General features: G+C 51.8%; 2 protein-coding genes across 2 annotated transcripts in view; one reads left to right on the top strand and one right to left on the bottom strand.

Moving 5' to 3' along the window:
- The first annotated feature begins 497 nt into the window (after positions 1 to 497).
- Positions 498 to 13710, top strand: part of CTDSP2 (CTD (carboxy-terminal domain, RNA polymerase II, polypeptide A) small phosphatase 2) — a 22101-nt gene continuing 8888 nt past the window's right edge. The window contains exons 1-2 of the mRNA XM_008570155.1: positions 498 to 951; positions 1052 to 1199. Coding sequence (XP_008568377.1) covers positions 1136 to 1199 — 64 coding nt within the window. The 5' untranslated portion in view covers positions 498 to 951; positions 1052 to 1135. The remainder of the gene's footprint in view (positions 952 to 1051; positions 1200 to 13710) is intronic.
- Positions 5606 to 13710, bottom strand: part of TSFM (Ts translation elongation factor, mitochondrial) — a 51592-nt gene continuing 43487 nt past the window's right edge. The window contains exon 7 of the mRNA XM_008570157.1: positions 5606 to 5671. Coding sequence (XP_008568379.1) covers positions 5651 to 5671 — 21 coding nt within the window. The 3' untranslated portion in view covers positions 5606 to 5650. The remainder of the gene's footprint in view (positions 5672 to 13710) is intronic.

Here is a 13710-nt window from a genome sequence, read left to right as displayed (position 1 = left end):
CCCCCCTTTCGGTATTCGATGGTTGTACCCTTATGTGAACTGGTGGGTCTTTGATTCAAGGGCTAAGCAGGAAGTAAGGTAACTGCCCCGAACCCCGCCCCACCCCCCCATCCCCGGGTCCGACACGGGTTAGGCTTCGAGGATTGCCCTGGTTACCCGAAGAACCGAACCCTTCCGCCTTTCCCAACCACAGTCACCAACACAGGGACTACCCAGCACTGAGCAGGGAAACGTGAGCTTTGGAGTGCCCTTTTAAGTAGTTGGGAAGGGGGTGTGGCCGAGGAGACTGGGAGGCCGCAGTCTGTCTGGGGGGAGTGGCCCGGGGGCGTGGCCGCAGCGACTGGAATGTTGTTGGGTCCTCGCACCGCATAGTAAGGAGGGGTCACGCCTCTTTTTTCCGAGAGGGCCAATCGGAGCGCCGGAGCGGTTTCAAGTCTCCCCCGCCAGCCCGCCCGCCCGCCACCCCACCCCCCTTGGGGATTCGCTTTTTCCGTAACAAAATAGCAAAGCTCGGGACGGTCCGCAGCCCCGGCCGCTCACAGGTGAAGGGACCCGGAGCCTAGGAGGCTGCCCCGGAGCAGGAAGCGCCAGCGGGCCGTGGAGAGACCGGGTCAAGAGCCGATAGGCGCGCGGGGGTGGGCGCTGCAGCCGCGGGTTGTTTATCTGGAGTACGGAGGGGAGGGGGGAGCCTGGAAACCGCCCCGTGTCCCATTTCCTCCTCTTGTTTTCGCTCCGGATTCTCCATGTTGGACCCAAACTGAGGAGCCCGGAGCTGCCGCCGGGGGATCGGGGCCGGGGGCACCCGGGGGAGCCGCTGCCCGGGCCGCCCGCCCTCCGTACAGGCCGCCTCCCTTCCCGGTCTGGGGAGGAAACGAGAGGGGGGATGTGAACAGCTGTGGGAGTCGGAGTCTCGGATCGGGGCCGGGGGCGCCCGGGGGAGCCGCTGCCCGGGCCGCCCGCCCTCCGTACAGGCCGCCTCCCTTCCCGGTCTGGGGAGGAAACGAGAGGGGGGATGTGAACAGCTGTGGGAGTCGGAGTCTCGGAACCAGAGCGGGCCCCCGCCCAGGCCCCCCAGCCCAGCCCGCGCGCCCGCCAGTCCTCCCGCCCAGCCAGCCCGGGCCCGCGGGATTGTTAGATGGAACACGGCTCCATCATCACCCAGGCGCGGAGGGAAGACGCCCTGGTGCTCACCAAGCAAGGTAGGGGAAGCAACTTCCCAAAACTTTGCGTTGCCCCCGGGCAGGGAGGGGGTTAGCACAGCCCGGAAACCAGGTCTCGACCCCTGACCTCTCGGGGCTTACAGCAGGCGTTTCCAACCGGACCCCTGGGTCCATCCTCCCCCGCGTCCCGGTCGGTACTCAGACCCCTGTGGGGGCTGCGCGGAGCCGGGATTCCGGGCGCTCGAGGGGGAGGGGCGTCTTCGGTGCAGCTGTCACCCTGTCCTGCAGCCCCTCCCCCCGGGACAGAGAGACAGGGATCGTGCTCGAAACGAGCCCACTCGCGGCCGCCCCCTCCTGAGTTCGGGGGTGGGGTCGCCACTTTCCTGCACCGCAGAGCGCGGCTGCCCCAAGACGGCCGGGAGGGTAGGGGAAGAGAACGGGGTGGGGGGGGCCCCGAGATGGAACGGAACTGGGACTGGAGTCCAGCATTTCCCAGGCCCCCTGAGCCCGAGGTCACTCCGGCAGCGGGTGGTGAAGGCGTCTGGCGGGACTTGGGACCAAGTTCACCGCCTGGAGGCGGGGGCGGCCGCGGTGGGGGAGGGGCCTGGGCCCAGACGGACCCGATTTGGTGGGTCCGCGGCTTATCGCTGGGCCAAGGACCTCGGCGGCGCCGGGCTCTCGCCGGGTTGCCTCCCGCTGGTTTCGTTGAGCAAACAAGCCCGACCCCAAGGCCCGGTTAGAGCCCCTCCCTGCCCCGGTGCTCTCCCCCGGGGCCGCCGCTGCACACACAGAGCCGCGTTTGTTTTAGCCAGGGAGCGGTGTCCCTGGTTACATAATTCGCCGGATGGCATCAGACCCGGCGTGGTTCTGAATCGCGCAGCGAAAAAGTGCGAGTTCTCTGTAGGCAGCGGCTCGCGGCCCCCGCCTTCTTGGGGATCAGGTGGAGACACGAAGCGGGTCGTGGGCCCTTTTTGGGGTGGGCTTGGGGACGGGAGCAGGGTGAGGCCGAGGCCTTTCCCGGGGGCAGGGGAACGGTTGGGCCCCGAGGATGGAATCAGTCCCAGTTCGGTCACAGTGGGGGCCCCCAAACTCTTTCCCCCTCCCCCACGTTCTTCCTCTGGCCTTGAGAAATGTGTCCAAAATAGCGGGCAGAATTTCCAAGGGGAGTAAGGACTAGTGTCGCTTTTTTTCTGGAGAACTCCCCGGACAGGGGCCACCTGGCCCTGAGGCTGGGGAGAGAGCACGCTCTTGGGACCAAATCCAAAGCGTTCTTGCGCCGCGTCCTCCCTCCCCCAACAGGGCGTGAAGAGCAGTGCTTGCTGCAGTTGAATGTACTGGGGCCTAGAGCCTAATGGGCAGCCCCACCTCCACCTGTTTGGCAACATTAGTCAGCGAGTCACTTATTCCTGGGGTTCACGTTCCCAAAGAACTTCTCAAACTTGCCTAGGGACAAAAGCAGCTGGGTTGGTGGTGTCAACCTTTCCCAAATACCCCTAGAGGAAGGGGGAGGGAGTGCAGTGCATACTTCTTGCATCACTGGCCCTTCTTTAAATAAGCCTGCCCTGAGGAGGGATGGAGACTTGCCCACTCAGCTCCCCTCCCAGAAGGCTCTACCTCCCTGACCTCGGTGTTGCCGAGATCCCTGCTTCCCTGGCTGCATCACTGACCCGCCTCTGTGACCCAAGCAGCAACTTCACCGCCTCTGCTGGCTACTCAGCTGTGCCGAGGGCTGAAAAAGGGAGGCTGCCTGTGCGTATAACTCACTCCTGACTCTTCCCACTCTTTTCCCAACCTCATCCCAGGAAAGGACCCTAAGAGCTAGCCAGAGGTGAAGAAATCTGGATGTAGAGAGATTCAAGAGGAGGCAGTGGTGATGAGAAGCTGGGAAGAACAACCCTGTGCTTCCCCACTAGGTCCTCCTCTCATGCAGGGGCTCAGGAGGGTGCCTTGGGGATGGTGGGGCCACACCAGGAGTGAGGGAAAGCTGGACTGTGAAGCAGCATCTTGTAAATAAGGGCTGGAAGTTTCATCCACCAGGATGGATGGCAGGCAACAGAATAGATAAAAGCAGAAAACAGGGCAGCTGTCCTTTTGATAGTGTTAAGTTGCTGGTGTTGGTTGGATTTTCTTGGAATTATATTTTTCATATTCTTTGTGTGTGGTTTGTCCTTCAAACTTCTCCTTCGAGGAATCTGAATTCTCAAGCCATCAGCCACTAGCTCTCTCCCTACCAGTGTAATTTGACTGCATTCCAGGGGAGGCATACTCTCTTCCTGGGCTGCCTGAGCACTCAGCAACTACCAAGCCAACTTTCTAAGTCCCACATCATTTATAAACAAAACCTGCAACTTAAAACAAAAATTGGGGGGTGGAGGGAGGAGAGCAGATGTTTTAATTAGCTCCTTTTGGCGTTCCTTCCCTTTCCCATCCCTGCTTCAATGTCCCATCTCCATGCCTTGTCTACTTGGAAAAAGGGGAAAGAATGTGAGGCAGTTTAGTAAGTAAATTTCTGGAAAGAAACAAATTGCTCCTAGCTTGGGTGGCTTTTTAATGAAGTTGTTTTGCCATTGCAGAGTTTTGTTTTTTTGTTTTGTTTTTTTTTTCTTTTTTAGCATTCTGTTCTCAGAGCTTTAAGTCTGTCTGGGTGTGTTGATGATTCAAAAGTAATTACAGTAGGGGAAGTAGAACAAAGTTGCTGAAAGCACTGATGGTAAAAGCACCAAAATTGGATCATCTTCCGAGACAGATGGGTGAAATGGCTTCCTGGTAACAGCAAGGACAGGATTGTGTATAACATCAAAAATAAAAAAAGAAAAGTTAATATCATTGTGGCAAGAATGGCCATTTATTGCAGGTCCATAGGAGGGTATCACCCCATTGCTGGGAGGTTGTGCCATGGCTTTGGGGTTAGGTGGAGAAAAGCCAAAGAAACAGAACCTACCCTGTAACCTCCTAATGTGAAATGAGAGGGTGGAGGCAGCCTTTTCCCCAGCTCTCAGTGACCCTTAGGCCTTTCGGGCAAGTCAGATTTTTTGTTCGTGAGACTGATGCCCCTTCCTCTGAGGGAAGGGACAATTATGCCTTGGATTCATCTTCTCACATGTGGAACTGGGCAGGTTCTGATAGCTAATTGCAAGGATTCTTCTGAGAGATTTTAACCATCCCTAAAAATTAGGATAGTGGCTGGTTTTTCTAAGTTCTTTGTTTCTCCACATAGCATAAGGGAGAAATTCTCTCAAAAAAAAAAGTTCAAACACCTTTCACTGTAGATGTAGCTAAGTACTTAACTTGAAAAGCTTAGAAATGAATCTTGCTGGAGCTTTCTTCTGTAGCCTGCTGTGTGTTGGAGTGGGGAAGGTGGAATGCTCCTTGGCAGAGCCTGCAGGATCCAGGGTGTTTACAGGTGGCTCCTCTCCTCCTGCCCCTCTGATTTCTCTCACCTCTCCTTGCCTAGCTTCGGTCTTGGCCTCTGTGCTCTCACAATGGCTGCTGAGGCTTGCTTCTGTGTCTCCTTTGGAGTTTTTCCCCCATCTTGGCACGGTGGTTGGGCCTGTGTTTCCTTCTATCCCAAGAACCCCAGGGCAGTGCTGCTAACTCAGTAACAGAGTTTGTAAATCTGGGGCTGGGGGTCTGTAGTTGACTTGCAGAGGTTTCAGCTGAGGAGGACTTTGGAATTGTTGTGAAAGATCCTTCAAGGGATGGCAGAGGTGGTGGTCCTATCTTCTCTTTTCTCAACTAAAGAGATCTTAAAGAAACTGGGTGGCAGGGGTCCTGTCTCATCATCTCTGTGGGACTTTCCAAATCCCTTATAATGGATATAGTTAAAATGGTAAATATTACAGAAGTCACATTTCTAGCCAAGGTAAGTTGATGCTACCAACCTTTCTATGGAGAATTAATTAGTAGAAGTGTTCATAACTAAGTATGAGAAAGAAAAACAACATGTAAATATATATGGGATTGCATGTGTGCCCATACACACACACACACCTTCTCTCTCCTCCTCTCTCCTCCTCCTCTTCAACCTTCTTCCTGCTAGATTTTGGGTAATTTGGGGTATTGTTTTTTATTACCATTTTTGGAAATCTGGTTCTTTTTTTTTTCTTTTTGTCTTTTTTTCGTGTCCGGCAACGGATCGCAACCCTCAGTGTCACGCCCGTACCGGACCAGGACCGGCAACGGGATCGCAACCCTCGGTGTTGCTCCCACACCTCGCTCAGCCAGTGAGCGGGAACCGGTCCGTATGTGGGATCCGAACCCTCAGCGGGAGCGCCACCGCACTCCCAAGCGGCGCACTGTAGCAGTGCGCCACCGGGCCGGCCCCTGGAAATCTGGTTCTTGAATTGGGTGAAGTGAGACCAAGGTTGAGGGAGACAGTTAAAGTGTTCATTGTTACCTCGTAGAATTGTTCCAGGAGCAAAATTGGTTGTTTCAGGCCTGGGTTCAAGTTCTGTGCTTTTTCTTTTCACAATGAGAGTTGACAAATCTCTTTAATATTCTGAAAGACTTTCCTGTAAAATAGGAATAATGATAGCTACCTTTCTATAATGCTTGTTAGTTAGAAGGTGATAGGAAATGTTGATGTCCTTCTTTATGCAGCTAGACCACTCTGCCTCCTTCATTCCCCCAAGGACATATAGTGTAAATAGTACATGGTCGTATGGGTCTTACTGTTAAAGACAGGTGGCCAGAGGTCAGAGGGAACAGTGATGTGGGGGCTTTGGGCCTCCTAGAAGGATCAGTGTCTGAGGCTTGCAAACAGCCTTGCTGCACAGACCCTTTCTTTTGCCAGTGTGACTGGGGATGGGATTTTATCTGCACTAACATAAGTTGCACATGCCTTGGAGCTTTTGCCATTCTGTCAGGTGCCTGGGCATCTGGGGGTGGAAGGAGGCCGGGGAGCCATGAGCCTCCTGTAAGAATCTCTAAAGTCTAAACCTTCTTTGCAGTTGCTCACCTTCCCCAAAATGGATATAACAAATACAAGATCACTGTGTGCTACATTCTCTTGCTGTTTGCATTTGCTTTGAGAGTTAATGAACTCAGTGAGATTCAGATTTCTTTTAGGGAATTTTAACACAATATGAGAATAAGAAGCGGGTTTTGAAGAGAAATAGATGTTTATAAGCTATGTCTTTGCTGCTTTGGTTTTCAGTACAACATTAAGAAAGCACAAAAGTGGTATTAAACTGTTTTTCATCCTGTCAGGCTGGCCAGCTCTGGGAAACATGGAATTAACTCACTTGTCTTGAGGACATGGAATTGGGTGTGGCCCTGACATGATTCCCTCCCTCTTCTGAGATGGAGGGAAAGTTTCCAACTGGGCTGCAGATGAGTTCATTAACATGAAAGTCTCATGAAGGAACTAGTAGAAATCAAAGTCAAGAAGCTGACTTCTTAGAATTGGAAGCTTCTCTGAACCAGAGACCAACTGGAACAGTTTCTTTGTCCACAAAGTGCCCAGCCCTTCAGGTCTCAGTATACCTGCTCCAGGATCTGTAATTACAGAATGGGTGCTCCAGTGGGCACCACAGTCTCCCTTTGGGCAAGAGGTACGTATGCCCTGTTTTATTCCTCAGCTGTCCTAGGAGTTAGCCTTGAACCTGATCTCTGAGTGGATCCGACATTTCCTTTCCCTCCCTGGTACTCTTAGTCCCCCTCTCCCCACAAACCAGGCTTTGCTCTTACTGTCTTTTTATTCTATACCTTCTTTTATCTCTTAACATAGTTTTTCCATCATGTTGAATTTGCTCTTTCTCACCCACACTGTTGTCAGGGAACAAAGGTGGCCCCAACCCCAGTGAAAGCTAACCCCAGACTGATGGGAAGGCTCAAATCGCATAACACAGGCCTGCAGAAGCCTTCCCAGGACAGCGAATCCCAGCAATTCTGTTTTCATAGCAGAATGAGGTAGGGCCTCTCCTTCACAGGAACAGGGGCCAGTGGGAAGAGACAGCAGGCTCAGGTCTTTAGACTCATGTATGGAATAGAACAGTTCCCCTAGAAAGGAAAACCAGATCCTGAGTATGAGCCCTTCAAGGCCTGCAGAGACACTGGGCCAGTCAGATGTAGGGGGAAGGGGGCCAAGTGGACTTTGGCCGAATCACCTTCCAGTGCCAGAAGGGTTAATCAAAGACCCCTGACAACCTTTAGATGTTGGCTCTCAGCCAGGTGCACACATCAGAATCTCCTGTGACACTTACTAAAAATACAGATCCCCCACCTGGGACCTATTGAATCAGCACGGGCAGGTGGGCCAAGCATGTGTGTGTTCCAGTTGCTCCCTGTGATTCTGACAGGTGTCCTCGGAGAAGAGCCAGGTAAGCACAGCAGTGGCTCCAACTGCCTGCTTAGCCTTGAGCAGGAAGATTCCCCTTAGGGGTCCAGTTTTGCTGTTTGTTGAAGATCCTGTGGCTACTCAAGGGGAGTCCTAAAGTTTTCTGAGTGAATGGACAAAGTAATGATCCTTGCTATCCAGTAATTGTCAGAGCCAATATTTATAGAGCACTTACCACAGGCAAGGTATTATTCTAGCATTTTATATCTAGTATCTCACTTAATCCTCATAACAAGCTCATGAGGTAGGAATTGTCCCTACTTGACAGATAGGAAAACCTCCACTAAGAGCTGAAGCACCTTCCCAAGGGTGCATGACTAGTGCCAGCCAGATTCACACTCCAGAGTCAAACTGTAACCATAACCCACACTGCCTCTTGTTTGTATTGACATTCCACTTTTTAGAGTGCCTTTGACTTCAGCTTCAGGTGATCTGAAGTCACCTTGTAAGGGACTATGCAGGGGAGACCTTTGCTGATTGGCCTGTGAAGAAACTAAACCCCAGAGAGTTGTGCCTTAGACACGACCACAGAGCTGTTGAGAGGCTGATCCAGGGCAAGAGCCAAGTTTCCTGACTTCTAGTTCAGTGATCTCTCAGGTGGACTCACCTATACTGGTTGGCTGGTCCTGGGTGAAGCTGAGAGGTATAGGAAGGGTAGGTAAGTGTCACTGGAGGTGGCTATTTCCCTGGCAGACTCCTTTCTGTCCTGCAGAGGCCAGCCACTGGAGGAAGGAACTGGTTGGCTGGTTGGCTAACCTGAGAGAGAGAGAGAGAGAGAGTGTGTGTGTGTTGTGTTGTGTTGTGTTGTGTTGTGTTGTGTTGTGTTGTGTTGTGTTGTGTTGCCTGGCCCTGAGAGAGAGAAATCTCTATGGTCCCTTTTAGTGTGAACATTTTGAGATTGAGACTTGACATAAATTTTGTACTTAATGACCAGCAGCTGACACTTACCAAGCTTCTATTAGGGCCAGGACACTTCCTTAAGCTCCTTGTAATTCTCTGCTGAGATATAGGTAGTATTCCCATTTTACAGATGGAGAAACTGAGGCCCATGGATGCACACCTTATACATGGCAGAGCCAGGATTTTAAGTCGCACCCTGTGTAACCAGTGTATTGTTCACTGGTCAGAGAAGAGAGACGGTTGAGGGTTCCCTAGCTTTGTCCTGTGCTTTTGCTGCTCTTTCTCCTTCTCACTCGTGCTTGTGTCAACCTAAAGCAGGGTTACATAGCTAAAGGGGAAAGAGACATGTTCAACTAAATCCAAGCATTCCAAAAGGCAGGAGCTGAAAACAGTCACCAAGAGGGTGTGTCCTGCTAGGCAGGTTTCTGTTAGCCTCACAGCCTCCCACAGGGGCCTGCTCAGCACCTCTTCAGGAAGTGAGGGGGCTCGGGTGGGCAAATGTGGTTTCCAGCCCCCACAGTGAGACCTCTGCTCTAGCTAGTACTGTGTAGGGTGGGTAGGATCCAGCCCTTTGAGTTTTCTTGGATGGCATCTCAGGTTTGTCCCTGCTGTCCTATGGGCCATCATATCTCTTCCTGACATCCCCCAAGAGCCTTCTGGAGTGGGGCTTTGGGGGTTGTGTGTGCTACTGACATATCTGTGAGAAAATGCCTCCTCCATCTCTGGCCCAGGACCTGCTGCTGCTTCTGGGGACCCCATTCCCGCCCTGCACATGTTTAAAGTATGTTGGAGCTGCCCAGGAGGGTGTTTTGGTGCTAACTCCTTTAGAGTCTGATTCTGAAGTCAACAGATGATCTTGATCACACCTTAGAAATTGCCAAGAATCTCCTGCTCCCAAAACTGCATCCTTCTTAAGAGAAGTTCCCGGGGCCGGCCCGGTGGCGCACTGGATAAGTGTGCCGCTTGGGAAGCACGGTGGCGCTCCCACCCGAGGGTTCGGATCCCACATACAGACCGGTTCCCGCTCACTGGCTGAGCGAGGCGCGGGGGCAACACCGAGGGTTGTGATCCCGTTGCCGGTCCCCGGTCCGGTACGGGGGCAACACTGAGGGTTGCGATCCGTTGCCGGACACGGAAAAAGACAAAAAAAAAAAAGAGAGAAGTTCCCTAAAGTTGAGATCAGAGATCAGATTGCTGAAGGGCACAGGGGAAAGGCAGGAAGCAAGGTAGTGTGTGACCTATAACTCCCACCCCCACAGGTGACATTAAGGTATCAGGACTGAAGGAAGTCCTTTCTTAGAAGGAAGAGAGAGATGTGCAGGAAGCCCTCTGGCCCAGGGAAGAGGATCTAAAAGAGATGTTAGCTTAGGTAGGACTGCCTCAGTTGGTAGCTGCAGGGAAGACACCAGTTGGTACATGTTGGTATAAGCCATACAGCGTAGCTAAAACTGCTTTTTAAAAAAAATCCATACAGTTAGATTCACGGCTACTTTTTGGAACTTTGGGAGCTGGTGTTGAGCTAGGTGAGGCCCTACGTTGTTAGCTGAAGAGAACAGTGTCAGTGGTTGGGCACTGTGGAAATGAGCGTACTCTCCCCGTTGTTTCCAGATTTTTCTGCATGTGGGATGTCTAGGCATCTCTCACTCTCTTTGTTCCCCTGCCGACTCACCTGCTGGCCCGAGGAGCCCTTCCGTCCACTTGGCACTTTAAGGCCTGTCCTTAGCCAAGGCACAGATGCCCCTTGCCGAGGACCTGGGAGGACTCCTCTCTGCGGAGAGCCCCAAATCAGATGTGTGTTGGCTGCAGGGCCCAGGCAGCCAGCCAAGAAGGGCCGGAAATGCTCCAAATACTCTCTTGCCTCCAACAGCTAAGGGGAGGGAGGCCCCTCAGAGAGGCCATTTTATAGTGATAGCCAGACTAAATCCTTTGCTGTGGGGGGATGGGAGGTGGTGGGGAAGGAAGTACTTCTGGAGTATGAACCAAGAAAGGATGCTTCTACATGAATGGGCTTGTTAAAATCTGATAGCCTGAGAAGTTGTGTGAAGAGTTCCTTTGCTGGGACACAAAGCTGTGTTGTTGGCAATGGTGATATCTGGACCTGAGCTTCAGAAGAAGATTAAAAATAGTGTCATCCTGGTACAGTGAGTCTTCATCTGTGTGTGTGCACACATGTATGTGCATGCACATGCTTCTTAACAAGCAGAGGCAAATGCAGTCCACCCTTCATATCCTTGGGTTTCGCATCACAAATTCAACCAACAGTGGATCAAAAATATTTCAGAAAAATAACAACGATAAAAACAATCTGAATTTTAAAAAAATACAATTTAACAACTATTTACATAGCATTTACATCGTATTAGGCATTATAAGTAACCTAGAGATGATTTAAAGTATATGGGGACTGGCCAGTTAGCTCGCTTAAGGGGGAGCATGGTGTTGGTAACACAAAGGTCAAGGGTTCAGATCCCTGTACCAGCCAGCTGCAAAAACAATTAAAGTATATGGGAAGATGTGCGTAGGTTACATGCAAATACTACGCCATTTTATATCAGAGACTTTTGAGAATCCATGGATTCTCGTATGGGGGTGGCCTGGAACCAGTGCCCCAAGGACACCAAGGGATGACTGTAGTGTCCTCATCTAGTGCTTCTTGGAGGCAGTGAGGGTGGACACAAGGGGAGAGAGCAATGTTCACCTCAAGTGTAACAGCCTTACTTGCCTTCCTGTTATCCACAGAATACCAGTTGGGGAGTTGTAAGCTGGGAAACAACTTTTGTACTGGATTTGATAGAAGGTATGGGGTTGTTTCGACTTTTTGAAACCTGCTTATCAAGTTCCTCAGGCACCTTTCTTTCCCTCATGGCCTGTTCTTGGGCTTCAGCCACATGATAGGGGTGGGAGGGCTTCTGATCTCCTGTTGCTGGCCTTTGGGGGTGAGGCCCATGATGTTGCCAGTTAGTGGTCATCTCCCTTTAGATAGTTAACTAAAACAAGCTCAGCATTTAGCTTTAGAATTTGCACAGTGTCTCATTCTGAGTTTTTTTTATCCTTTTCAGTTATGAGTGAGGTCTTGCTGTAATCCCAATTTATGGATGAGGAAACTGAGGCCCCAAGAAGCTGTGTGGCTGAGTCAGTAACTGGCAGAGCCTGGACCCTAGCACAAGTGATCCTCAGAATAAAGGGATAGCTCTCATGTCCCCCCTTCTCTTCACACCCTGCCTCAGTCGGAAGCCTGGCAGCAGTGAGCTGGAGGGTGGCCTGGCTTCCCTGTTTTTAGTCACCTGCCTGCTTTCTTCTTCAGCCAGAGCTGGCTCCCTCATTGGATCTTTGCTGGTTGTCCTCTAGGACATCTAGTCCCAAACCAGATGTTTGGAGCAGGGAGAACAGATGCACATTAACAGCCAGGCAGGAGAAGAGGACTGGTGTCCACAAAGAGGGCAGCAAGGGGGTAAAGGAGGAAGAGCAGCTAGTTGTGGAGCTACGTGGCACCCACTGGAATGCTGCCCTCCCTCATTGGGAAAACTGCAATGAAATCCCTACAGGCCTGAAAATCCTCTGTGCCTGATGTTCCTTTCCTGGGAAAGCAGACGGTGCCCCTCCACATCACACCCAGAGGGGAGGGGGTAGCCTGCACCTGGCTGTTGGGGACACAATGCTGCGTGCTGGCTGAAAGGAGCATGTGAAAGGCTCTTTGACACAAGCTTCAGATCCCATTCTGATGTGTGGTTCCCCCTCATCCTTAAACCTACTGAACAAAGCAGGTCTGGATAAAGTCTTGGACCAAAGCTCTTGCTTCCAATCCTTCCCTCCTCCCCCTCCCCCATGTCATCTTGATCTCCCAGCGGTATCTGCTGGTTAGAGCAGGTACAGGACAAGGGTGGGGCTGGATTCCCTGGAGTGGAATCCCAGAGCCTTGCAGTTTGGTGGCCTGTCCAAGAGGACACAAGGGGAAGAGGCTGGACCCCAAACTGGTCCTTTACCAGCCCATCCTAGAGAGGAATAGAGCAAAAGTTCCCAAGAAGAGACTTTGAGAATGTCTCCAAACCTCCCACAATGTCCCTGAACTGTCAGAGGCTTTATGGGTAATGGTTGAGAGCCTTGCCTCTGAGTTCAGGCAGATCTGTATTCAAATCCTGGCTCTGCTATCATACTACTTGCATGACCTTGAGCAGGTTACTTAACCTCTTTGTGCCTCAGTTTCCCTTCTGTTAAATGGGGAATTTTAGTGCCTACAAATGGGTTTGTAGTGAAGATTCAAAGAGGTAATGGTGTCAAGTGTCTAACAAAGGTCTGGCACATTGTCATTGCCCAGTAAACGTGGCTGAGGCCCAGAAAGACGAAGTAGCTTTGCTCAGGTGTTCGGCTTCTTCAGTGCCCACCTTCCTCTCCTCACATAAAGGAGGCTTTTCTGTTTCCAACTCTGCTGGGCTGTTGTAGACTAGTGGAGGCTTCTACAGGTACTACCTCTAAATGACAGAGGCTCTGGCGTCCCCTGGATTCATTCACTCAGCCAGTCAGTTATTGAGCACCTGCTACACAGAGGCCAGAGGCTGATGAATGTACCAGACTGAGGCCACTGCAGGCCTTGCAGGGAGGCAGCCCTGTTGAAGAATGCTGAAGCAGGTCCTGGTGAATTCTCAGGAGCAGTGTTTGTAAAGGTGAGGAGGACAGATGGCCTGGAGATGGATTGAAGGAAGAGGGGCCCCACCAGGGTGGGGAGAAGTGAAGGATGTATGGAGTGTTGACCTTGCTGTTTTGGGTCTGGGGTACTCTGCTTGGAGTGCCTGCCCCCAAGGTTAAGGCATTTGTGATTTCTGAGGCTCAGGGGCTGCTGGTTACATTGTGTTTTTGAGAAGATTCTCATCCCCTGCAGAGTCCAAGCTCCTTGTCCTTGGCTGAGGCACTTCTGCCTGCTGGGCCTCCTGCAGTGGGTGCAAGCGAGGCCTTTCCATGGCCCCAACCAGCTGCCCCTTTCACCCCGCTGCCTCTTAGGATTACTCAGCCTTCACAACATCTGTCGGTAAGATACTGAATGTGTTCCTGACAGGCTCTCTTCAGGAAAGGCCCAAGCCGTGTGGCCTTTTAAGAAAGGCTCTGTGCCCGGGTTAAGCCTCTGGTTGTGGTTCTGCATGAAGAAACCATAAACCAAAGGAAAAATGATGGTTCAGCTTTGGTCTTGAAGCTTTGTGTCAGTGTCTGCCCTGAGTCCCTGGGCTTAGAATTTAATGTGGGCCATACAGGCAGGTGGGGAAGCTGTCCTTTCCCTCCATTTTCTGCATAGATTATTAAGGTGGGGGGGGGGGGGGGCCA

Source organism: Galeopterus variegatus, unplaced genomic scaffold (assembly GCF_000696425.1).
Source record: "Galeopterus variegatus unplaced genomic scaffold, G_variegatus-3.0.2 Scaffold576, whole genome shotgun sequence".
In the NCBI taxonomy this organism is placed as follows: Eukaryota; Metazoa; Chordata; class Mammalia; order Dermoptera; family Cynocephalidae; genus Galeopterus; species Galeopterus variegatus.
The sequence above is the reverse complement of the archived record's forward strand: the minus strand, read 5'-3'. Positions and strand labels throughout refer to the sequence as shown.